At 32.4% G+C, this 27,010-nt stretch overlaps 1 protein-coding gene across 1 annotated transcript; it reads left to right on the top strand.

The window, feature by feature from the left end:
- The first annotated feature begins 20,540 nt into the window (after window positions 1-20,540).
- Window positions 20,541-25,116, top strand: LOC127711637 (TWiK family of potassium channels protein 7-like). Its single transcript, XM_052217744.1, has 2 exons — window positions 20,541-21,574; window positions 24,191-25,116. Exons 1-2 carry the CDS (start codon window positions 20,746-20,748, stop codon window positions 24,817-24,819), a joined length of 1,458 nt encoding a protein of 485 aa, XP_052073704.1. The 5' UTR covers window positions 20,541-20,745; the 3' UTR covers window positions 24,820-25,116.
- Window positions 25,117-27,010: the final 1,894 nt, after the last annotated feature.

A 27,010-nucleotide genomic window follows, 5' to 3' on the forward strand; every position in this document is an offset into this window, starting at 1 on the left:
TAAATGCTCATGACGGCACATAACTGTAATTTAGATAAATTATAAGTATTTATCTAAAAAATTATTAGGAAATAAAACAAACAATTATCAAAAGAATATCTATTTATATGAAGTCTTCTAATTATGAAATAATTTAAATGTGTTTTTGTTGTGCATTTTCACCGCAAAGTATTTAAGATCTTATCGGAATAAAAGCAAAGTCCAAGGTCGAATAACATTTTGATTTTGATAAAATTCGCAAAACTGTTGGAAAATCTTCAAAATAGTTGTTAAATTTCACTTGATTTCATCAAAATTTCAACTGTTACCCTGAACATCTGAGTAAAATATGCACTTTTTTTAGATAACATGCAATAAACAATGCCAAAAACCCAAGTGCTATATTTATTAACTTTTGTAATCTTGTGGACCTTAAAGACTTTGCACGCCACGAAAAAGGGTTGTTTTACCTCCAATTTATCTATTTATTTATCAACTCACCATCACACACTACATTTCTCCAAAGCTTCATGTTCAATTACGCAATATTTACTCATAAACTGAACGGTCAACATCTAAGGTACTGCATTGAAGTTGCAACCTTAGGTGAGGCACAATTTTCTATACCCATTGTTAGTGATATGTTCAAGAGTAATAGGAAAGATTGTCTAGATATTAAAAAAACCTAGTTTAACCACGCCACATGTGTCTCTTCCAAAGTCAATACACTCGACTTTATCAGCAAATGTCTATCAAATTCATTCCTAACTTTTTGTATGTATAACAATTAGAGTGTTTAATTGGTTGTTTTTTTATTGGTTGTTGTTTGATTTACGTCCAGCGGCAAATATGTCAGGCATGTACAGGCGATTTAAAGTTTGATACACTGTATGTTATATTAAGACTTTGTTATTGTTGATGACCATACTGACAAATTATTGTCTTTTGGTTTTGTTTTTTTTTTTTTTTTTGTGGTTGTGTTGCTGTCGCATTGACATATACCGCACATCTCTATAGATTGAAACGACAAGTGTCCTAAAAATAAAGGGTCTTCCCGTAAGGAAACATCTTATTTGACCTATGGTGGTTTACTTTTACAAATTGTGACTTGGATGGAGAGTTGTCTCATTGGCACTCATACCACATCGTCTTATATCTAAAGAAAACACGAGTAGACCTACAGAAAATATTTATAAACAATATATTGGGACCACATTTGAGAAAGCAACAAATGTTGGTGACCATATTTTAGGAAGCAATATAATAAGGGAACCACATTTGAGGAAGCATTAAAATTGGGAACAACATTTGAGAAAGCAACAACATAGGGTGGACCACATTTGAGGAAGCATGCAACGTTCATCGAAGATATTGGAAGAATATATCCGCGTGACCTACCAGAAGTACTATTCAATTATTTTTACTTTTGCAATCTTCCTGCATACAATACACTTTGTATCAAAGGTTTAAGAATTAATGACTTTTACTGATTGTCATTAAGTGAATGTCAGGTTATTAACTATCAATAATAGGCCGATTTATCCACCACGATGACATAACAAGAACAATATAGAACTCATTGGTATTCCACCTTATCCATGTAATCCAAGATAGGTCAATATTCAGTTCAATAGCAATGATTTGATGGGAAATTTAATTAGACATTGATTGGGCACTTGTCGATATGAAATTAACAACTAATTTTCAATAAAGGGGACAGCAACTGTCTTCACAAGCTCGTTAAATGTTGAGGTGAAATTAAGGTTGTTTTAGTCCCGTATGCATAATTATGTCACTAGAGTGTGGTATTGGAGATCATATAAATCAACAGCTATAAGGGTACATTTGTATTATAAATTAGAAACTAATACCAAGAACATTATTCTGTGCCAAAGTAAAAACTTATATTGACCTAAGGGTCAAAGGCCAACCTAAGAACTGATATTATTCGACAGGGCAAAGTATTTTTGTCATATCAATTAACGACCGTAAAGTTCCAAATATCATTTACTTTTCACACATAAACCCGATTACCTTGCATGAAACTCACAAATAACGGGGGGAATTCTTGTGTTCCGGAAGGAGTTGTAATTTCTGCTTAATTATTGACACCCGTCGTGCAATACCTTCCAAAATAGTGTAAGTGTGAGATCTCCTCATTCATATTTAGAATTTAAGTGGTAGCCCTTCCCAAAAAAGATTTTTACTCAGTATCAGTTTTGAATAACTGTTATATTTATCGTCTTAAATTCCAATACTTTTTAAATTATTACTTTTTCGTAATATTTCTCTTGTATGCTTAGCCTCATTGTCTTTGGTCTTAATGCTTCAAAGGTTATTATAATATTGTTTCAGACAAATTAAGGGATGATAAATTTACAACCTAATGTCGCGGAAAACGGGATCGAGACATACATGCAGTTTTAAGTTCCATTATTAAAAAACGTCATTTCTGGTATTGCATAATATTGAGTAAGTAATGTCTATCACGAACCCCAGACTTATAAAATATAATCTAATACTTGGACGAAGGACAACCATGTGTTATGGAATGATACTGTAAACATCAATCAAGATGCATGCTAGTAACGATTAAAATTGACATTCATGTAAATTAAAAACACACCATTCCAAATGAATTGTCTGAACTAGTCATGCTAGTATCCAAGCTTTGTCTGAACTGGTATTCCAGCTTTGTCTAAACTATTTTCACCAATCGGCTAACCTCGGATGACTCCGCTTTTCCGATAAGTACGGAATCGGCCGAGTAGTGACGAATGCTGTTATCACAGCTTTGTATGAACTGGTATCAAAACTTTATCTGAACTGATATCCCAGCTTTGTCTGAACTGGTATCACAGCTTTGTCTGAACCTGTATCACAGCTTTTCTTTTTTGTTTTCTTTAGGTCCTTTTTGCTTTTTCATGTTCTTAATCTTTATATTTACATTACACACGTTTGGTCTAAATCGAACCTGATGAAGATTCGAGAAAAACAATATGTCGCGCACGAGGACGTCAGTATCATTAAAATAAATATATATTGCAGCATAAATAAACAATTTTGAAAATAACAATATCAATTGACTGACGGGTTTTGAACTATAAACTGAACTGAACAATAAAAGCACCAATTACCAATCTTAGTAATGGTCCATTTGTACGAAATAGGAGTAGTTGTTAATCATACAGGAATTAACAGAATTAACAGATGCATTAATGCAGATATAGCACTTTAGTTTTGAGACGCCCCTGAACGTTTTTTGAATAATTAAACGTATTATATATACTCTGTCAATTATTTAGATTTTCTACAACATTTATACTATATAATGTCATCATTAGGGTTAAAGATAAATGACCTAATAGTTTCTAACTTCTACGTCATTTGGTCTCTGGTGTAGAGTTGTCTCATTGGCAATCATACCACACCCTCTTATATCATAATAAAAAATGCATACTGGTATATATTACACATGAAAATCAGTTATTTGATCTTGCTAAGACATCATTTTATTTTTAAGCAATACATAAATAGACAGCCGCATTAAAATGGGAATACTTTTCAATCTCTTCTAAAAAAAAAAACCCATACACCTTTATCTATATATTGTTCTCACCAGCAACATTTAAACTTTTGTATTGACCAACAAAGACTGCGTAATAGACTTACACAGATAATGCTTATGTGCGCCTTACGTTTGCGCGCATTTGGTGATTAAATTTTTTTACGTTTGCGCGCAGCTTTTGATTACATTTGCGCGCATTTATTTTACAGGTAAACTCAGGTAAAATTGAGTTAATATAAATAAAAATAATATAAAAATACAAATATGACTATAATTTGTTATTTTTCATAATAAATATGACTATACATTATTAATTTTGAAAATATTTGTTAATTCGAATAAAAAAAAATTAAATAAGATGTGTTATAACTTTTCAAATGAGCCTTCCTGGTTAATCACCACTCTTCGTCACTATACTGTTTATTTTATTTTTGGCCTTGGCTCACACAGAACAGCAAGCTATAAAGGGCCCCACAATGACTAGTGTAAAACATTTCAAACAGGAAAACCAACGGTCTAATCTATATAAAAAAAAAAACGAGAAACACATATAAACCACACCAACAAACGACAACCACTGAACAACAGGCTCCTGACTTAGGACAGGTGCATAAAAATGCAGCGGGTTTTTTTACGTTTTAACAGGCGCCAACCTTCACCCTAACCTGAGACAGTAGTGTAACATTACAACATAAAAAGACACACTATAAAATATCAATTGAAATGGCTTAACTCGATCAAAAAGACATTTAAACAAAAACAAGTAAACATACACCGAACGAAAAAATAAGTTTGATCTATGGCACAAAATAAATACAATATTTAAACGTAGGTGCCTATATAACATAGACGTTACAGGTAGTAATACAAAAAGATGTAGGAAGAGTGTCAATAAGACAACTATTACCTGGGACAAAATGGCGTTAAATAAAACAACGTACACAGGTAAATTTGAATATAATAATTGTGTTGTATATTGCAACTGTGCTCACCAACACAATAAAATATAACTTACACGGATAGAGTATAATACCGTTGTTCAGCAATGTATTCACAAAGACATATAAAAGATACTGTGTACTCAATAGGAAAGAAAACTCATGCTGACTGATGAAATCATTGATATCAAACATACCCTCTGCATTATCTGAGTATTCTTTGGTGTTCGTTATGTTTAATAACATTTTAATATAATTGTATTCAATATTGGACTTTAGTGGTCCTCTGTGTTACTTGTTTATACAAGGAATATACATTGTAGCCGTGCTTTGAAATTAAAAACATGAAGTGAATAAAAAACTATAGCCTTAATGAATAAATGAAAAAGACAACTTTATGGGACATCAAACACGTTGTCGATAGAATTAAATAATGTTACAATTCAAAAATAATTAAGTCTTCCATTCTTTCACACGTACAGGAAGGAAATGTCATGCTGTGCCAATTTATCTTGCAAATCGTCTTGAAATAAAATTTATAATCTTCTTGTGTGCATACATACTACATTCAATTGATCTATCTAATATCTATAGGAATCCTGCTGGAATAATTGTATTTTATTTATGGAAATCATCAAAAAACATTTCGCCTCATATGTTACGTTATGTAAATAGGATTAACACCTTGGGAGGACTGTTGTAACTAGAAATATTAAAGGTCACAATAAGGTCACGGTTTTGCATTTGACGTTATATAACTACATATAATAATTTCATATTTATGAATGCTTCTTCTTTATAGTATAATATGAGTGTAAAGATGTTGACGGTGCTCACATATTTTTTATGAGGAGACAAATCACGGTAACACACAAAAGTTGAAGGTATAGCATGAACTCAAAACGAGACCGTGTGCGTCGACAGGTTAATCGTCTCATGCTATACATATGCTGCAAAACCAGAAAATTACGTACTTAAGCAATCTTAGTTGGTCTTATTTGTTTTAAGCATCCTTTTCTTGAATTATATTTTAATACAAAGTATCCAGTTGTTTTTATAGTAATATTTTAACCCCAAAAAATGTAACATTAGTTGTGTTGCTCAGTCTTTAGTTTTGTATGTTGTGTTTTGTAAACTGTTTTGGTATTTTTCGTTTTTTCGCCGTGATGTCGGCAGTTTATTTTCAACTTATGAGTGTGTATGTCCCATTGGTATCTTCCGCCTCTCTTTAAGTCTTCTAATTCTTTCCATCGTAAACTGTTATTGACAAAGATTCGATAACCGGTTTATCTTTGAGTAAGAATGTGGATAAATGGTTTGTACATGTATGTAAACTAAATTCTTTTACAGTTTAAGTTTTTGGAGCGTAAAGTTACAAAGTTTTGTGCTAATGTTTTTTATTGCATTGTTTCTGAAAATGCTGTATTCGAGGTTATTTATAACATTTGAAAAACTACAAGCTGCATAACAATAATACAAGACAGGAAAACTTCTTCTCAATTTTCATGTGCACAAGAACAAATTAGTCGACTTGGTTTGTTTTGGCCTATATCTTCAAAAAGACATATGTTTTTCTCTAGTTTAATTTTGCTCTACGTAAAGGCAAAAGCGTGGAAAAATTCACCTTTTTCACATTCATGAAACTAGCCAATATAATATAAAATGAACAGCAGCATTGTTATATTAAAGTATCATTTAAGTGTTTTCCGATTTTTCTTAGATTAGTTTTTTTTCTAGATTTTTTTTGTCACGATTCTCATCGTGAATCTGACAGATTCTCTTTAAGTTTTTTTTTTATTAAAGATGAAACTTTTAAGAACCTTTGTGAGCACGCTGATATACCCCACGGCCCCAAATTGTCACTGGGCAAACAAAATCTCAAAGACTCATAACTCCTACAAAAGTCAACTGATAAAAAATTCTTGTTGATAAGCACATCTACATTGTATGTCCTTATTATCTATCAAGTTTTATGAATTCTGTTGTGTGGTTTCGGAGGAGTTGCAATGACAAACTGTTACAGTAGTATATTAAGGCCAAAATTGTAAGTTTAAAGGGGCATAACTCCTAGAAAAAAATTGAATACAAATTTCCTGTCGATATGCACATCTACATAGTATGTCCTTATTATGTACAGTTTCATGAAATTCGGTTGTGTTGTTTCAGAGGAGTTACGATGACAAGAACAGGACTGACGGACGGACTAACGGATTGACAACAGACTGACGGACGGACGGATCAAAAACATTATACCCTTTGGAAAGTTCCGTGGGTTATACTTATTTAACTGTAATGCATTTGAAAATATATGCATATATCGGTTAGCACTTTTGTTTAACAAAACATCATAAAATATGTATAGGCTATTCTGCAATTCTCAGTATGCTGTTATCTCCATTCTCCAAACGCTTTAATTTACCAAATATACTAATGTTTGACAAGTGTCAGCTCACTTTATATTATATGAATTATGTATTAAATTTCTCTACCGATCGGATATTGCACAAATTACATGCTTAAATTGCTATTGATCTCTGAACAACACAGGGATTCCCAGTTTACAGCAGTTTTATCATGAATGGAAAATAAAATACGTGCATGTAAATCAACCATGTGAGTTTAAATTGCAGAAATGTTTGAGGTTTTATGTACTTTTAAAAAAGAAAATGTTCCATCTAAGTTCATACCGATGCTAATTTCTACTTGTATTGGATTTATTATTTATTCGCTTGTTATAAAAAGAATAACTAGAAATTGTCTTTAAATATAAAATGCATATGTACAAGGCTTAGGAACCGGTAGAATGCGAGGCTTTCTATCCTATTTCGAGCCGAGTACAAATAAAACTAATATTTTAAGACTTTGCCGAGCATTTTTCTGTACAGTGAACTCTTACAACTGTTCCAAATGAAATATTTTGGTTAAAAATCATCAACCTGTATTCTGTTTTCATGTCATAAATAAAACTCTGCGGAAACACATTATCAAAGTCACAAACAATGTGTTATACGGTCGGTGACTACTGGTGTCAGACCACCAATCCAAAACCCCTATATAATCAACCATTTTTTTTCATTTTTCACAGCTTTTTAAATATTTTACCTTAAGTTTAATTTCATAGAAAACAGGTTTTTTTCTTAATTATACGTGTATCACCTTGCTATATGCCAATTTTTAACCAATGTTTAAAGTCTTGCAGTGAAACAACACCGTTCGGAAGTCAAGTGCTACTAGAAATAACCCCTTGTTTTCTGGAAATCTTAAGTAAGCGCATTAATCCTCAAATTTTAATGCAAAATCATGGACAAGTAAATTTTGGCTCAAAATGGTCTATATATATTTCTCTTTCACCAAAAGTTTCATTTCTGCAAATTTGTTTTTTAGTTTAAGTAAACAATGACATCAAAAGGACTATTATGTGTCATTGAAGAGCTACTTTTACGTATGTTCTAAATTGAAGTGTGTGAATCGATATACGGTCAACGCACTTTGATAGCGCAAATAACACAATTGCAATATAAACCTTTTTAGCATGACTATATTTACATTTCCTGCGTTCTTTTAGTCGGTGTCATCGTGCATGTCATGGTTTATCCAACTTAAACTATAGGTATATAAATACATAATGTGTGTTATCAATTTGTTAATATCTATACTATTAAATGATAAGACCTCATTTTGTGTGTCGCTTCTCTTCCTTCCACAATAAATTAATCTATACTATTAAATGAGAAGACCTCATTTTGTATGTCGCTTCTCTTCCTTCCACTATAAATTAATCGTCATGCCTTTGTGTCCTATAGGTACCATGCATAGTCGCATTTGTCACCCTTGCTTATGATTATTCCCTTTGGGTTATTTTAGGAGGAAAATGAAAATAAAGGCGTCCGGATATTGTTTCCGTCATCGGACGGACTTTTAAGTCATAGACAAGACTTCCGTTTAGAACTGTTTAAAATTACACATTATTTTCATAGGTACTTGGGGACAGAACAATTATTATCGCTTTTTCTGTACACTATGAACATACATATACTAAAGTGTATTTGCTATTTACTATCAATTCCAAGTTTACTATCAACGGCGGTCATATATTTTATAGAGATTATAGTATATGTTCATAGTATACAGAACAACGCGAAAATAATTGAATTTAATAGAAAACAAAAAAACAGCGGATTTTGAAAAAAATGGGGAGGGCTAAAAAAATTGTCCTATCCCTAAGTACCTATGACTTTTGATACCTTTCCCTGAAATTCTCCAGTCATAAAATCTTTTACAAAAACTTATCCTACAACAGTTTCCATACTTTCAACCACGCTCTACATGACCGCGATTTCGCGGGTGTGTTCTAGTACACGTTGAATTGTAAACAATTATGAATATACTTCAATAACAACATAATATCTCATTATCTATATACATAAAAAACGAAGAATTTTAAACAGCAAAGGCTCAAATAAGTGTTTCTATATCAGCATCAATCATACGATGACTTTTGTTTAATTAATCCCAAAGGTCATAACAACTTTCCTACACAAATAAACTTAGACATTAGTTGTTCTGTATTGCACCATGGGTAATGTCGATGTGAATTGTTACGACTTTATGTCCATGATTCCCTACTATCGTCATGATTCTTTATATCTCACAGTAATCAGAAATGTATTACTCTCTACAATGGAAGCAATAACAGTTGTAATAAATTGAATAAACACATTTCATAGATATAAGAAGATGTGGTATGAGTACCAATGAGACAACTCTCCATCCAAGTCAAAATTTATAAAAGTAAACCATTATAGGTCACAGTACGGTCTTCAACACGGAGCCTTGGCTCACACCGAACAGTAAGCTATAAAGGGCCCCAAAAAATTACTAGTGTAAAACCATTCAAACGGGAAAACCAACGGTCTAATCTATATAAAAAACGAGAAACGAGAAACACTTAAGAACCACATCAACAAACGACAACTACTGAACATCAGATTCCTGACTTAGGACAGGTGCAAACAAATGCAGCGGGTTTAAACGTTTTAATGGTACCAAACCTTCACCCTTTTTCTGAAACAATAGTGTAACATCACAACATAGAAAGACACACTATAAAATATCAACTGAAATAGCTTAACTCAATCAAAGGACATATTAACACCATTGAACATACACTGAACAAATAAATTTGACCTATGACACAATGTAAATACAAAATAAATAAACTAAGGGAAGAATAATAAAAGTAACATGTTATATCGGTAAGAAATGTTAAACAATTAAAGAAAAACAATATGCTCGAACAAAAATACCATCCATTTGCAATAACTTTAAACAACATGCTTTCAATACATTATCCTATTTAAGGCATGCTTAGATTAATCGTTCGTTAGTGATTGAAATATAAAATTCTTGTCGAAAACTGAATCTATTGATAGTTAACTGTCGTAGACCTTGACCTTAAATGTTGAATAAGGAATAACACAACTCATCCATAGCCCCATTGTTTTCTATGTAAATTCTTTAAGCGTTCAAATATCTATGGTGTCTTTAGTTAAGATAAAGTAACAGTCATTTCATGTCAAAACTATACCTTATTCCTACTTGATCAGAAAAAACAACAACACACCTTTAATGGCGTATTAGATTGCTCTGGTTCGCTGAAGTTTGGTAGTACAAACACATGTACTTCTGATCTGAGCAACAGGGCAAATATGCCCTCCTATTTTAATTTCATAAATTTTCTTACTATTCGAAAGAAACTTTTGACAATGGTTCTTCAGTGATCCAAAGTCCTTAAGCTTTCATTTGGTACCAATATTACTCAAATATATCACTCATTGGCAAAGTTACAGCTATGAGTAAGAACTAATTTTTTTTAAAATGCGTACTACTTTCTTGTATGCTCTTTCAGATCGGGCCCGAATTAGTAGTTTTATACCATGAGTAAATATGAATAAGAGGCGACGTGGTGTTATCCTTAATGAAACAGAAACACAATGACACAAATACCAAGACATCTTTAGGGCAAAATAAGTCTTCAAGCATAAATTGTTGTACTTGCCATGAACATCACTATGGATGCTGCTAGTTTAGCAGGATCCATTAACCATTTCGGAGCACCTTAGATCACCCTTGATTTTTGATGGAGTTCGTGTTGCACAGTCTTTAGATTTTTGTGTAGTGTTTTGTGTACTGTTGATTGTCTTTTTGTCCTTTTTTTTCTTTTTGGCCAAAGTATTGTATGATGTGTTGTTTTTTTTCGATTTATGATTTGTTTATTGTGCCTTCGTTTTTCCCCTTCTATGCACTTCTGTGTATTGTACTACTCTGCTTTTCCACTAGCAAAAATCGGTGAAAAAAAATCGTTCATATACCATTGTTGACTGAACTTAATGAACTACTCTTACGATACGTGTATTCTTATGGACAAACATTGACAATGTATACATAATTTCCGGATTATAAACAGAAGTAATCGTCCGTCATTGGGATTGTATAGAAACTAATTGATAAGAGCGTGTCATCCTGTTAATAAAGAAATTGATTACTTTCTCTAATTAATTGTATATTGTTAACAGGGTTCTGAGTGTCCTCGTGACTCCTCTGATGTAAACGATTATAATGTTTACTCTGTTCAGGTAAAAATTTGTTTTAGATTAAAAGTGAAACGATGCCGTTTATAATTACAAATTAATGATGTTTTGTATTAATTTACTGAGTATATAGCTAGTTCATCAAGTTTAATACAATTTTTTTTGGTAGCGCAGTGGAAACCATCACAGTTTTTAACAAATCTTTCTGGTATGCACCCTAGTAGAGAAACAAACAGCATATCCTTGCGCTTAACATTGACATTTCCACAAGAATATTCAGGATCGTTGGTTTGTTCTTTAATCCGCATCAGACCTTCAAAAGTGTGACCTTGATTTAGATTCAATTCGTATATACATAGCAAAATAAAAGTTATCAACAACGATTTATTTTCAGTTCCATTTCAATGAACTTCCAAAATAAGACGTATATCGTTGTGGAGCAGTTACACTGTAGTTGTTTTTGCAACGTAAGGGGAAGAATCGATGGCCGAATAGTCTAAGTATAGTCGAACTACTGTATCACTAACATGTCAACACTGAGGTTGTTAGTTCAAATGTCGAACGCGGCAGGTGCTCTCGACTCCAATCTTAATGGACTAGGATTGTCAGTTTTACTGTTCTCTCAGGGCACTCCAGCTGCCACTACCAATAAAAAACTGACCGTCCCGAAATAGCACGATAGAGTTGAAATGGGCATTAAACATCAATCAATCAATCAATTTTGCAATGTTTAATAAAACTAAGCTAGGTTGAAACAACCTCAGGCAAAGATGACCTAAGACGAATGTGTATAATGCTCTCAAACATTTTATGTTAATAGCATTCCTAATTTCTGATTTCAAGCGTACCTAATGGAGGTTATTCAAAGAACACGTGTTTTGGGCACGGAATTCATATCATTTCCTATTTATTACTACTGAGTAAATGATGTACCACCGCTTATGGACTATCAGTTAACTAAAGTACGATCCGTCAAATTCCTTCGGTACCGACATGATTTAAATGAATCATTTCACTTGTAAATTTTCAGTTTAATGAATTATGTTAATGCGTTAAAACAAAGGATGATAAAGTTGACCTCAGACTGTTTTTTTGCTGTTCTATGTTACCATATTGGTGGTATACCCTCAAAAGTTGTATATATATTGGGCTTTCAATTGAAGAATAACAACCTATGAAACGAGCAAGCTGTTAAATTGTCTTGTTTAGGGTGATTTAAAAGTTTTCTATAACCTCACTGGTCCAATCAATACAAGCCAATACAGATATATATATGTACAATATATATGGTTATGCATCTCAGCATTAAAGGCAAGGATCATACAGGTCACGTGTTAACTTTGTCAGGAAATTACAGTGAAGGATTTAATTACATGAGACTTATAATATACACTGTAAGTATTTCTCTTTTTCTGTTTTAGTATATCTAAAAAATAATTATTTAAACTTCTAAATTTCGTTTTCATAATAAGAATTTAGTTTCGATATCTTTTTGATGTGACGGAAGGAATATAAATGAGTCATTTTATAAAGATGTCAAATTTAGAAATTTTGAAATTGAATTAAACTAAGTAATTTAAACCGTAATCGTTATAAGCAAACCAAGATACAGTACTTCTTAGGCAACATGTAATATACCAAGATGTAATCTTAATGAAGTCATAAAAGAATATATTGTAAGTGGTGCAATTATATATATAGTTTGTATATCCGGTTACCATTTTCAGAAAGAATGTTCGGTTATTAAGGAAATGCGCGGATACAATTTTAAGCCTGTTTTTTCATGAAAAATAAAGTTGTTTTCAAGAGAAAAAATAAAATGTATTTGCCTTCTTTGGCTTGTTTATCAAATTAAAGAATATTTTTAAAAAATAAATCTTCAATTAGCTTGTATCATTCTTCCCATTCTTGGCATCTTCATAAACACTTGCGAATTTGTTTCATTTAGACGAAATCATTGTTATATCTGAGAAAAATAATTGCAATATTTTTTATGAGAGAAAGTAATTGTAATCATTTTATATGTGAGAAAAAAAATTGTAATCAATTTATATAGCATTAAATCATTGTGGTCCTTTTATATGATAGAAAATAACTGCAATCAATTTATATGGCAGAAAATGATTTTAATCCTTTAATGTATGGAACGAAAAAAAATGTAGTCTAATGTTTGTAGAAATCATGGCAAAAAATGGTTAAAAAAATAGACCTGAATATGTCTTGTAAGTTGTAGATGTCATGATAAAACTAATATATACTTCAACCAAGTTTTGATTTCCTTACTCCAGGATAAATTAGACGAAAAGATATAAGCGCTAGTATAGGCGATTTATTCGAAAACTAACAGGTTAAACTATTTATTTTTATAAGGGTTCTTATTTCATTTGGTTCAATGTATGTATCTGAATTGTGGTTCAATCGCTCTTCATAAATGAAACCAAATAGTTGTTTCTTCAAAGATTGATAACAGCAAAGGCAAGATTGTATACTTTGACGCTATAAAAATCAAACTTATTATCGGGGAAAATTGTCGTTCGGTAATCACGTGGTTTCAAGTCGTTGATTGTAACGATTGTAACTCTAAAACCTAAAACGAATACTTATTTGCGCACATGAGTTGTGGCACAATAAATTTTGACAAACACACATTTCTTCCCCCAATAATCTATACAAGATCAAAGATATATAAACATAAAAAAGCACCAAAATATTAAAGCACATGTCACAATTACATGATTTCAACACACATCTATTTGAAATTTACAACACCAGTGGTCACATGTCACACATTTTTGAGGGGTTATGAAAACAGTTCATTTCAGTAATTTTAAAAACATATAAGTATAAATGCAACTTATTTCATTTATTTGTTTCAATTTTATTGTTTTGAATTTTAAATTTCAGACCATTTTCCTTATCATTCCATTCAATTTCAATTTTATAATTTATTAAAAAAAGAAATATTTTTAAGTTGCAAAATATTTTTCACCTTTAAACTACCTTTTTCCTAATAATTAAATTTTGTTCTTATTTCGTTAGCATTCGAGGACTAGATATTTTATAAAATGTAGGCATTCAAGGAAAACTGCGAACATGAAATGTACTGAATGAAACACAGCAGTTCAACATCCCCGTTTATTCATTGTCAATCCTAGTATAACTTGTCAATCCTAGTATAACTTGTCAATCCTAGTATAACTTGTCAATCCTAGTATAACTTGTTTAACTATTTCGGGTTTTATTGCAACAACCATCGATTGTGATTAACATTTCAAGCCGCCATAGTTAACTTATCCGATGCACACGATATAACGAAAAGAATACTGCAGAGGTAAAAAAAATATCACTTCCAGAACTGAAGTATGTAATCAATCGTACTACATTGTAGTAATATTTTCTTTATACAATGAAGATCAATGGTAGTGGTAATCATATGCAATATACAATAATTTCGAACAAACCTATTCGTCTAGATGTATCCTAAAGTTTCCTTTTCTATTATCACCAAATTTTCTTGACTTTTTTCAGAATTATAGTGCTTTCTTATAAAAAAAACGGGATGGATCTTAAGTAATATTGTATAGCACCTGCTCGAAATCATCCGAGAGTTATATGCACAGTATACATGCATTGTCGGAGAATACATAATTCATTTGTATCAAATTTAGTAACAGAAAGAAAGCTAGGCTTGCAGAGCATTTCTGATGTGTGCAAATAAATTTTATATCTTCCGGCAATATAAGAATATTTTTTTCATCCTGCAATTCAGTAGTGGATCCAAAGCTTCAAGCAGGAAGTTGTCAGTAAATTAACGGCAAATAAATACCTTATTAGATGAACTTGTTCAGACTAGGGCCATACGGAAAAATAATTTACATAAAGCATGCACACTACAAAACCAAATACATAGCGCTAATAATCAAGTTACAGAAAAATTGAGAATGGAAATGTGGAATATGTCAAAGAGACAACAACCCGACCGAAGAGAAGACAACAGTAGTATGGCATTACGCGTAGAAAATGGTGCACGGAATACGTAGTAATGTTTTACATGTAATTGCATACGAAATGTTTTTTATTGCTAATTTCATTCTGCTGTTAAAAAGGTGATAAAGTACTAATCTATCACTGTGCTTTTGTCAATTGGAGTGCTTCTATCAATATACATTAGGGCACGTAGTCCATTAAGTCTTTCGCTTGACATGGTTAAGGTAACTAGGATGGTACATAAAATTTTCATAATGCAAAAATGTTAAGATAAAAGCCCTCGCAAAAACTTGCAGTGTCTCAATCTCATTGCCAGGGAGCTCAGTGACTGGTGAACTCTATCTCGCAAGGCAACAGAATCAATGAAAGGGATGTTGTCTTGTACATTTCTGAAAAATAACGTAGATCAGTGGACATTTCAGAAGTCTTAAAGTACTTGTTGTGTAAGTAAAAACCATGTGACACGAGTTGACTGTGTTTTGAACATCTGGAAGTAAAATTGAATTGAATCAAGCATAGACACTTAAGCGTTTATTGTTTTAATTCCCAATCGTTCGTTGTCTTTGTTTTTTGGGTTTCAGAGGACATTTTGAAAAGATGACCGCTTGGAGGTTCACAAAATGAACTTTAATATTACCGTTAACTCAAAAAAATAGCTTCATACTAAAAGACGAAATTCGCACTATAAATTCGTAGCAAAAATGTATTTGTATACCTGTTATTTTAACAAAAGTTGGCTGATTGCAGGATAAAAAAGATTTCGCATCTAAGTCATTGTTTTAGACCACGTGATTTTTGACAATGTATGATTCTTTGAATTCTTAGCTGACCGATCAAATTTGTAACGTTTAAAAAAAACTATGGTTGCAGCTAATCAAGGTAAAGCTGGAACCTAGCCAAGACAAATCTGACAACTACACAATGTTAAGTTGAAAGCTAAAACTACCAAATGTAAAAATAAAAACTACACAAGGTAAAGCCGAAAACTACACAAGGCATAAAAGAATTTAAGTGAGAAAGCTAACCCTCCGTTTAGTTATATATGTCATAGGTACCGTTAATGTCATCACAACCACTGTCGATACCTCTGGTGGTGGACTGTTAGTCCCCGAGGGTATCACTAACCCAGTAGCGAGTACTTCAGTACTGACATGAAAATACGGATATTGTTTTATTCAAGTTTCCGTTATAAATTTGGAAACCATTTTAGATTAAAGAATTAGTTCCCATCACGCATAGCTCTGATTCCTTGGTTGGGTTTTGCTACCCTTTCTGGTCCTATTTGGTTTTATTACCTCTTTAACATTTGTATTAGTTTCAGATCTTCTAATAATTTGGCCTCGCGCATTACTCAAGAGACTTGAATTGTCAAAATGCGCATCTGGTGCAGTTAAAATGGGAAACCATTAATAGTATCATAACGTATATCCCTTATAAGCTGAACAAACTTTTAGATCTGAACGTTCCTAAAATAGATAAATCCATACAATCCAATCGAAAATATCAATTTAGTCGACTTTTATATTTATTATTAACACAATCTTACGTAACACAACGGTGATGTAACTATAACATAAAGGTATATATGAATGTGTGTACCCAGCCCATATCGTCGTACTCAAGGAGTGTAACCATTCGATGTAACAACTCATGAAGTCTTTTTAATACTTTGATTGCCTGTTTACAATGTTTTCATGTATTAAGATGACTGTAAATCGTGTGTTTTCTATCACAGGTTTCTGGCATTCAACGGAGTGGTTCAGTATAGTTAGCAACGACGCTTAATGAAATAATCAAATCCCAGGCGAAAATAAAGTAATATCGCATGTACAGTTTATTACCTTATTTATAAAAAATAAAAGCATATCGTTACTCCCGTGAGATCGTAGTTACATAATGTAAACCCAATCGCTCCTCATAGAGGGCGGAACGTGATGATATGATGATACATATTATACCATATATATTATCGCCCATCTTATGACGACGTGAATCAAAAAATATTATTTGTGAAATCGTTTATCATAGTGTATGATTTACAGATCTTGCTTCATCACTAAATATGACAATGTGAATAAAAGGAGATATGAAATCATTAAATGGCAGTATTAATCATTTCTAGGGTGTATTCTCTTTAAAAAAAAAGATTTAATCCTTTTATATACTGTTATGCGTTACTGCCTATACCGAATTGTCACTACTTTGTAATTGTTTCAACGATAACGTCAAATATTGTCTAAAAAAAAATCAGATTTTAAAGATTTTATCAACGAAACATTTTCAACAAACTTTTCGTTTTCCAACGTTAAGTGATTTATAAGTTTGTTTAAACCTTGGCATAAAATTTGTCACGGTATTCTCCAGACCTGATTGACGAATTTTCTTCTTTCTATTTTTGATTTTCCTTTCCTTGGTGTTGATGTTTTTTGGCGCCTTTTGAATTTTAACTTTTCAATTGGTTTGATATGTACGAGTTGGCAGTGAAGTCGTTGACTTCAATGAAATTAACTTACTACTTAAATTCTTACACAATAATCCCTTTTTATAGAATTGGTTATGAAACGGTGAAATTTTTTAACTCCATTGTATTGAAAATAGAGAGATGTATTGTAGAAGTATGAGTTCACTTACAGGAATTGAAGAAATATTGAAATACCACTCACATGCTTTTATATTATATCCTTCATAACGCATTGTGTTCATTGTCCTTCAAATATTTCTTTTTTCTGAACAGAATCTTGACATTTTGTACATCAATCTACCATTGACATTACATAATATCAAGTGTTTTTGTATTGTATTTTCTTTTTATATTGCTTCAGAAAAATTATTTGGAAGTACAATGACCAATAATAGAATGTTAAGAGGAATTGGATAATGGGATTGCTTTCATTAACTGTGAAGAAAATTCAATTTTAAAGTAAAACTTATCTTTTCGACTGAAAAAGGTTTCTAAGTGCATTCGTATTGTTATTATATGTTTAGAAATAAGCAATACCATTGTTAGATCTGGTGCAGTAAATTTGGTATGTAGTTAACGTTATAAGAACATCAAAGTACACGCATAAAGCATGATACTGTGACCTAAAGTAAAGTTTGAAAGACGTTTTAAAAGAAATAAATACTAGGGAAATTGGTCATACATCTCTTTTCAGAACTTGTATAGAAACGGGGAGATTTAAAGCTTGACAAAAATGTACTGTTTACAAGACAGGACTCAAAAATCATAAATCGGTGAAGGACAAACAACTCGAAAGAAAGAAAGAAATAAAAACAATAGTTTAAAAATAAAGTGATTCAGCACGAACTCGCCAAAAAGCCGGGATATCGAACTAACGTACCCCCCTTAGGTAATTAGTCCTGTTTCACTAATGACAACGGTTGTATTGATCCTGACAAATTACAACCCATCTATTGACATTCAATGTTTGTTACGAAAAATTTAATTCGTAGTTATTTGTCAGACAGATATTCAGCAATATATGATCCTTTGCCATCACTCTGCGTTCTTCGTCCTTCCTAGTCCGCCCATAAACAATCCCAGCTTTTTTGAGTCCATTCCAAGTGAATTAAATTAATTCGTCAACAAACATGGCTGTCTTGGTTTATTCTAGTTGCTGATTGGCTGGACTTAAATCAATAGAACCAATCTCGTCAGATATGTTCATTTGAAATTCTATTAGAGTATACAGTAATTTTTGGGGCCCTTTATAGCTTACTGTTCGGTGTGAGCCAAGGCTCCGTGTTGAAGACCGTACTTTAACCTATAATGGTTTACTTTCATAAATTTTGACTTAGACGGAGAGTTGTCTCATTGGCACTCATACCACATCTTCTTATATCTAAAAAGTATATCCAAATCAGGGATAACTCAAAAACAAGAATGATAGCAACACAATACATAGACACCAATAGTGCAACATAGAGTGTTAAGCAATAGGCAGGTGTTCATATAGTATGTCAGGCAGGTGTTCATATAGTATGTCAGGCAGGTGTTCATATAGTATGTCAAACTCCTCATCGTTCCGAGGTTACGACAAAAAAAAAAAAGAAAATTTATAGATTATTTAGCTGTATCATTTTTTAACATTATACATATTAATTTTCCTATACACTAATGTCTTCTGGTATTAGTTTTCTATGTAGTTGCCGTTTTAAATTTTAGGTTTTTCTTTCAAAATACTGAATGAATATAAATCCAAAAATAATGATCTTTCCGGTTGATAGAATTGAAACAGTCAATTTTCGGCACGATAACCGTGATAACTGTGTCAGTATCACATGGCGTTAGTGTCAATATCAGATAGTGTCAGTATCAGATGGCGTTAGCCCAATTCTGAGTATCTTTATTATGGTTGATTCAAAAGGAAATATTTCAATAATATGGGAGGGGTCTTTCACAAATTTGATCTTTTTTAATGCATGGTAAAGCATGATAAATACAGATATTTAATTACATACTTTTGCATTACATAAATGTTTCATAAGAATCCGTAATTTTGATTGGAAAACATCAAATGCTCGGCATTCCAAAATAATATTTTGAGTCCCATTGAAACTCGGCACGTGCTCCGCATGACAACAATGCAAATAGAAACAAACAGAAAGCTTGATATTTAACTCTTTAGTTCATAGTTATAGAATAAAAATGTAATTATAACTATTGAATGCTTCTTTTTATGGTTTATAGGGTTGTAAAAGCGTTAGTCATGCGCACATTTTACAGTTCTCGCTATACTCTTTATCACCCAAATAAAATTACAGATAGAAGTATTCAATTCTTAATTAATGACATTAAACACTTTTATTTCTTTGTGTTTCAACGTGTTCAATGTGACCTCTGTCTCTTATTTAATAACAGCTCCACACACCTATTTCATTGATAGACAATAAAGGACATAATTCCACATAAACATATACAGAGAAACTATAACAGTCGAAACAATTATCAGATTGTCTCGTGATTCAATCAAACCTAGAAGTTTGTATTCATTGCAATAACATATATCTTATACACATTAAAATGAATTGAAAGCTTACACATCATTCTTTACAAAAAAATGTAGTTTTGTAGCAGATATGACCAAGACGCATTAGTCTGTATTAAAAGTCACATTAACAATGGCAACCCGACTTAACAAATTAACCACAGGAGTCATAACTCTAAATGAAAATAAAGTTAGTGACGATAATGTCAGGATAGCAGGTCACTTGTGTAACAAACAAAGAACGTGTTTTTTGCGTCTGCCGCTAACTGTACCCAAGTCTCGTCTGTCGCAAACCGGTCGATTATCGTAATAGATAGTGACAATAATGGCGACAGACTTTCTTTTAGTATACAAATGGTATATAATACATTATATATGACTATGGTGATGAGCAGATAAAGCAAATGTCAAGATAATTTTATTTATAATATACTTTTATTGATTTCATTTGTAGGAAGGTAACAACTTGTTTTGTGAAAAGAGTTCAAAGTCATGTAGCGATTAGCACAATTTAAACTTTGTACTGAAGCAAGACAACATAACAATGAAGCCGTGGGTCCTATCATCTAGAATAGCAGTGAAAAGAAATAAAGTATAATAACATCTGATCAGGGTCTTTAAATTTGCTGATCAGAGTATATTATATGTGACGTTAATTTCGTCGATGAAAAGCATTCCACTGCGACATACGTAAGATGGAGTCCGCACGCGCAGAGCAAAATGATCAGACGGTTGTAAATTTATTACCAGAACAGATTAATATCAACAATAATGAATATGATGAGGAGGAAAGCAATGAAAAATACGAAGAAGAGCAACCACCTGATGAAACAGAAAAATTGGTTAAAGAAAATGATCACGATGACATAATTGTGCACGCGATTTTAGCAGACGGTACGATAACCGTCGATAGCAGTACGGTGAGGGATATATCAATGAAAAAGGATAATCCAAAGGTCGAAATAGAAGAAGAGGAACTTGAATCGAAAGAAAATCATGATGAAAACAAGAAAAAGAAATGTTGCTGTTGTGCATGTTTATGTTGTCATAAAAAACGTAACAGAAACCGTACAAACATGTCAGAAAAAATGAAGAGTACACAAAACCGTGCAACGTCGTCAAGTTACCAAAGCAGTCGTTGTAACCGGTGTTGTTACTGTTGTAAACGATTTCTAGCATTTCTCTTCTCTCGTATTGGACTGTGTTCATTGGTAGTGGCTTACGCAGTCATGGGAGGATTTATCTTCAAAGAAATCGAGGCACCCGAAGAGCAAATAATTCGTCATCAGGTGGAAAGTCAACGACAATCAAAAATAGCTAAATTATGGAATATAACACAAGTACATAATATATTCAGTAGAGAAAATTGGACCATTGACGCAGAACGCCTTTTGTTAGAATTCCAGACAGAAATTTACATGGCAACAAAGGAGAAAGGGTGGGATGGTAAAAAAGAAAAAGGGGAGTTACAATGGACTTTCTCTAGCTCTCTGTTATACTCTATTACTGTTATAACTACTATAGGTGAGTAAAAGTAGTATCAATAATATAAACACGAGACAGTGCGAGCAAATAGAGTTATCTATATATCAATTTCGTCGCGTAAAATTGGAATAGTTCCATTCTTCAAAGCCCTAATGATATACGCTATGTTCGTTTTTCTTTTTCTTTTGCTTTTTTTTTCTTTTTTTCATTTTGTTTTTGGTTATTTTTAGCAAAACCTTCAGTCATTATAAAATACTCAACGGAAAACACTTTCTAAAGTAATTCATGGAACATCACATAAGGACTGTATTTCTAATGGTGTTTGAAAAGGTACGTGTTTCTTAATTGCCCCCACCCCCTATGCCTCATGCTATGTGGTTCGATGATTATTTCCCGCTCCAATTATAATACTTTAAAGAGGTTAAAGTAAACCGGGAAAAAAAAACAATTCCTGATAAAATAAATTTATGGAACAAAATAATTGGTTAATAAATTATTCATACAAAGTTCAAAATTCAAAGTACAATGAGCGGTCGATTATCCCTAAGTTTCTGATAAATATTCACTTTTGTACCGGAGAGTGGGCAATATACACGAATTGTCAATCTGGTGATTTTTGTTTCATGAGGTGTTTTGCCAAAGACAAAAACATTCGGTTAAGGGTTGACAAACCTGAACGCCTACCAAAAACTGTTTCAAAATATATCTTTCATTTGAATTTAGAGCACATGTTTAATCTGTTCTAATCTGTTTTTATATCCACATGTTTATTATATATCTATTTTGGAATGTGTTTTGACGTTCCCTACAATCAAAATGACAGAATCAAATAATATCAAATCTTCCTCTGACGTTTAAAAGTATCTGATTTTGTTTAGGGACATAATAGAGATATTACACCTTATATTTAAAGGAAGAAATAGGGTCGGTAAACTTCAGTACTTTTTTGATGAAACTTGCTTTTCATTCATTTAAACCAACGAAATTAGATTTTATATCAAAGAATGATATAATAATAATACTAATTGCTGCAACCCTAGATTTTGGTTCAATCTAGCTGCGGAACCTTAATGGTACTTATTATGTTTTCTGATTTGTGCCGATCATAGCCTATGGTCCGCAAATTGACAAATAATATCATTAGGACCTCAGAGTAACGGTCCCGCAGCTAGGTTCAATCTTATCATTTTAATGATTACTATTACTATGTATTGTTTCAGTAGCCTGACTTACTTAATTGTCAAGGTTGGAGTTCTACACAATAATGCATTTCTTTATAATTCTGTGTTAGTCATATATATGTGTGCTCTTCAAAAGGAAATATTAGTATAAACATAATGAGACGAAGATTGATTTATAATGATACAACTATCCACAAGAGACCAAAGGACCAGGATGTAAAAAAATTACCGTAGGTCAATGAGCAATGAGCGAAACCTATACCGTATAGTATGTTATAAAAAACCCTTGCATGATAAAATGTGAAGCAATTCAAAGGAGAAAATAAACGTCCTGAATATGCTAAAAACAATATGACAGACAGCAACAAATGACAGCAAAAAAGAGGCGAAGGATAGATACCATAGGGACATTCAAACTCATAAGTCGAAAATAAATTGACAACGCCATGGCTAAAAAAGAAAAAGACGAACAGACAAACAATAGCAAGTGAATTATAGGCTCCTGACTTGGAGATAGGCACATAAAGAATTTGGTGGGTAAACATAGTTTGTGAGCATTCAACACTCTTTTAACCTGGACAATGGTGTTACAGCGCAACATAAGAACAAACTGTAAAAATCAGTTGGATAGAAGTTAACTCATCAGATCGATACGAAGCTCAACAACCATAGCCATAAAAACATAAAAAGACAACGTACCGATCTTAGAATACTTGCAGTTACTGCAGTAACTGAAAGCTAGTTTAAAGCCAATTTCAACTATTGAATAAATCATGTTTTCTCAGACTAAAATATCAATCGGTACAATCCAACGGAATTGTGAAGACGTCATAAACAGTTTGAGTCAAAGTATGGCAATGTGCGATGCCAAAATATAAGGATCTGTAGGATGTGGAGCCGTAAGTGTTCACACCTCAATAGCGAATAAATTTAGTTACGTTTAATTTATTGAAAACAAAACCAATATTTGACCATGAATTAAGAATATATTGAAAGATCTTACAACAGTGTTTAATTGATTTCTAACCTTTAAGAATAAGGTTATTCAAAGGATCAATACGTTTTCATTGATCGGATCTAAATCAACGAGCTTTATAAACAACATCTCGTAAAATAAATAGGATGCGATAGCTCATTTGAAATAAGGTTTATACAGGTACATTCAAATTGTAAGTTCAGACAAACTCAAGTAATTAGACAGGCGTTATTATGAGTAAGTCAACGAGTTAATAAAGTTGTTTTGCACGATGATCATTTGATGAAATAGCATGAAAAGATGTAGAATAAAATAACGCTTTGTATTGATTTTCAATGGTTGACAGCATCGACTGTTCAGTAATAAATAAAAATTATTTTATGAGTCTATCCAAGTTTAATTTCAAGTTAACATTTATCCAAGTATGACAAGTGTAATGTTTAAATTTGAAATACAAATGGTTGATTAACCTTTTAATTAATTACCTCAATTTTACAGGTTATGGTAACACAGCTCCAAAAACCAATTTAGGCCGTCTCATCACCATAGTTTATGCTATTTTTGGAATTCCTCTTACGTTATTGTGTCTAGCAAATCTTGGAAGCTCGATGGGCAACTGCTTTCGGTTTTTATACAAACACTTTTGTAAAATAGTTATATGTTTATGCTGTCCACAACAAGCCCAGTGGTATGCGAAACGACGATCAAAGAATCTCTCCAACATTCCAGAACTTGACATCAACAACCTTAACAAAAACGATAATAAGGTCAAAGGTTACCATGCTGGAAAGGAAGAACGAGTTCGTGTTCCGATCTTTGTTAGTTTGTTATTGATAGGATCTTACATTTTAGCAGGGGCAGTGATTTTTGCTACTTGGGAAGACGATTGGGATTTATTAATCGGATCCTATTTCTGTTTCATAACATTGTCTACAATAGGATTTGGTGATTTTGTACCGGGATCAAACAGCGGATCTTTTGATAATCAGGAAAAGATGATCATATGTAGTGTATATCTTATATTTGGATTGTCTATGATTGCCATGTGTTTTAATTTAATGCAAGAAGAAGTTCGGGCAAAGTTTCGATGGTTAGGAGAAAAGATCGGTATTATTGAAAGTGATTAACACATGATCACGCGATCAATATTACTGAAAAACTTACAAATGACGCTCTATTCCAGAATTCATAGGAAGTTTGCGTACTAGAATTAACCGACTGAGGCACGTTAAAACCTATCAGATGAGGGGATGTACGATAAAAGATCATCAATCTTTCATTGTATTCTGACTTAATATAATTACCAAACAGCATGGACAATAAAAATTGCAATGATTTTATACCGCTCAGTATCATAATAGTAGATGGTGGCATGCGAAAACTTAAAATCATATTCCAGCACTTGCACTTTTAAGTTCCGTTTCAAGTTTGTACTCGATCAATGTCAAATTACAATATTCAAAACTTGAATAATGGTTTATTTTTGAAAAAGGATATCGATGTGTGTGAAAACCACAAAACTATCATGCGGTCAATGCGAATAAATGTCACTGTAAATAATGAGTCATAATTATTACTCTAAAACAATGTAAGAGTCTTTGTGAATTTATATTTAAATACATGATTTCAGTTGTACATTTGTTTACCAAGAGATGAACTTTTGTGAATTACATAGTGTGGAAGTCCTGCCACACATATAATACTGTAGGATTGGCTTAAATTGAAGTAGCTTAAAATATGGAACGATAAGTGAATGAAAGCAAGGACATATTGCAACCATTGTGATAAAATTCGCAAATCAGAATCAAGTAATAAAACTTGCCAATATTTGATGAAAATAATCGTTTAGGGACAAATGGAAATAAATTTAAAATTTTGAATTTAAATTAAGTTGAAGCTACTTAATTGGTCAGAACTACATGCATTGTGTTGAATTTCGCTTCGGGTTTTTGACAGACTAAACCCTGCGTTTTATATATTATATATGATCATCAACTATCATGGTCAAAAAGACTGTAAAAGTATGCCCTAAAACGGAAAAGCCAAAATGTGGAAAGCTCACTACGTGACTATCAAAAGTGTATTTAATGTGTAATGAACCGTCATAAGCTGCTAGGACGAACAGTTCACCGTCATAAGCTGCAAGGTTCAATAGTTCACCGTCATAATCAGAATGTTTATATACGGTATGTTACACAGTGAGACATTATAACTGTGTATATATATTCAAATAAGTATAATAATTGGAAAACACTCTTCAGCGTGTCTTTGAAGTGAAACATCATAACTGGAAAGCCTAATTCAGTATGTTGTAAAAGTGAAACTTCCTAATTGAAAAGGCTGTATGCACTATGTTTTAAAGTGGAACATTATAGCTGGAAAGAGTTTATATGATAATGTGTACAGAGAATCATCCAAATCGGATAGGCTCATCATCGGACCATCGTTATCGGATATGCTCATCGTCGGACCATCCAAATCGGATATACTCATCATCGGACCATTCTAAACGAATATGCTCATCATCTCACCATCCCAATCGGATATACTCTTCATCGGGCCATCTTAATCGGATAGACTCATCATCGGGCCATACTAATCGGCTATACTTATCACCAGGCCATCTTAATCGGATAGAATCATCATCGGAACATCCCAATAGGATAAATTCGTCTTAGGACTATCTTAATCGGATAGTCTCATCATCGGACTATCCCAATCATATAGCTTTATCATCAGATAGGCTTATGCAGCAAAATATGAGAGGTTGTTCTTTTAGCGTTAAACATGATTATATACAAACAAAAACTTGGGATATGTTTTAGAAATATTTTTATCAATGTTACGACATATAGTCATGCAAACAACTTATACGTTTATTTCCGAGTGTCCTTTTCGGTTCGGTATAAATACTCAGTACAATATTAAAACGTCTAAAATAAAACGCATCTATTAAAATCTGTTAATAGTATATGCATACTTATTACACGTATTTATTTCTTTGCCTATAATTGTTTTCTTCCCTTTAGTGCCTGTGAGTATCAAACATTGAATGGGTTCCTTATAGCTATTCACTTGATGGAAACACTGTATGTTTTGTCTGAGTTCTTCCAATTGACTAAAGGTACTAAAAGTGTGGCTCTGATAGTAGAATTTACAAAAGTCATTCTTGCAGAAAATTCAATTGCAGCAATGGAGTTGAAACTGAGATTTATAAGAATTACATACAAAGTAAAATAACAAAAATACCGAACTCCGAGGAAATTTCAAACAAAAAGTCCCTTATCAAATGACGAAATCAAAAGCTCATACACATCA

The sequence above is a fragment of the Mytilus californianus genome, unplaced genomic scaffold, assembly GCF_021869535.1.
Source record: "Mytilus californianus isolate M0D057914Y unplaced genomic scaffold, xbMytCali1.0.p SCAF_8, whole genome shotgun sequence".
NCBI classification, from domain to species: Eukaryota; Metazoa; Mollusca; class Bivalvia; order Mytilida; family Mytilidae; genus Mytilus; species Mytilus californianus.

What these genes read in the sequence shown, in the direction of transcription:
- LOC127711637 (XM_052217744.1), top strand. Translation starts at nt 20,746, where the DNA reads ATGGAGTCCGCACGCGCAGAGCAAAATGATCAGACGGTTGTAAATTTA. An exon ending in TACTGTTATAACTACTATAG is followed by an intron (nt 21,575 to 24,190) that starts GTGAGTAAAAGT and finishes TCAATTTTACAG; the next exon opens with GTTATGGTAACACAGCTCCA.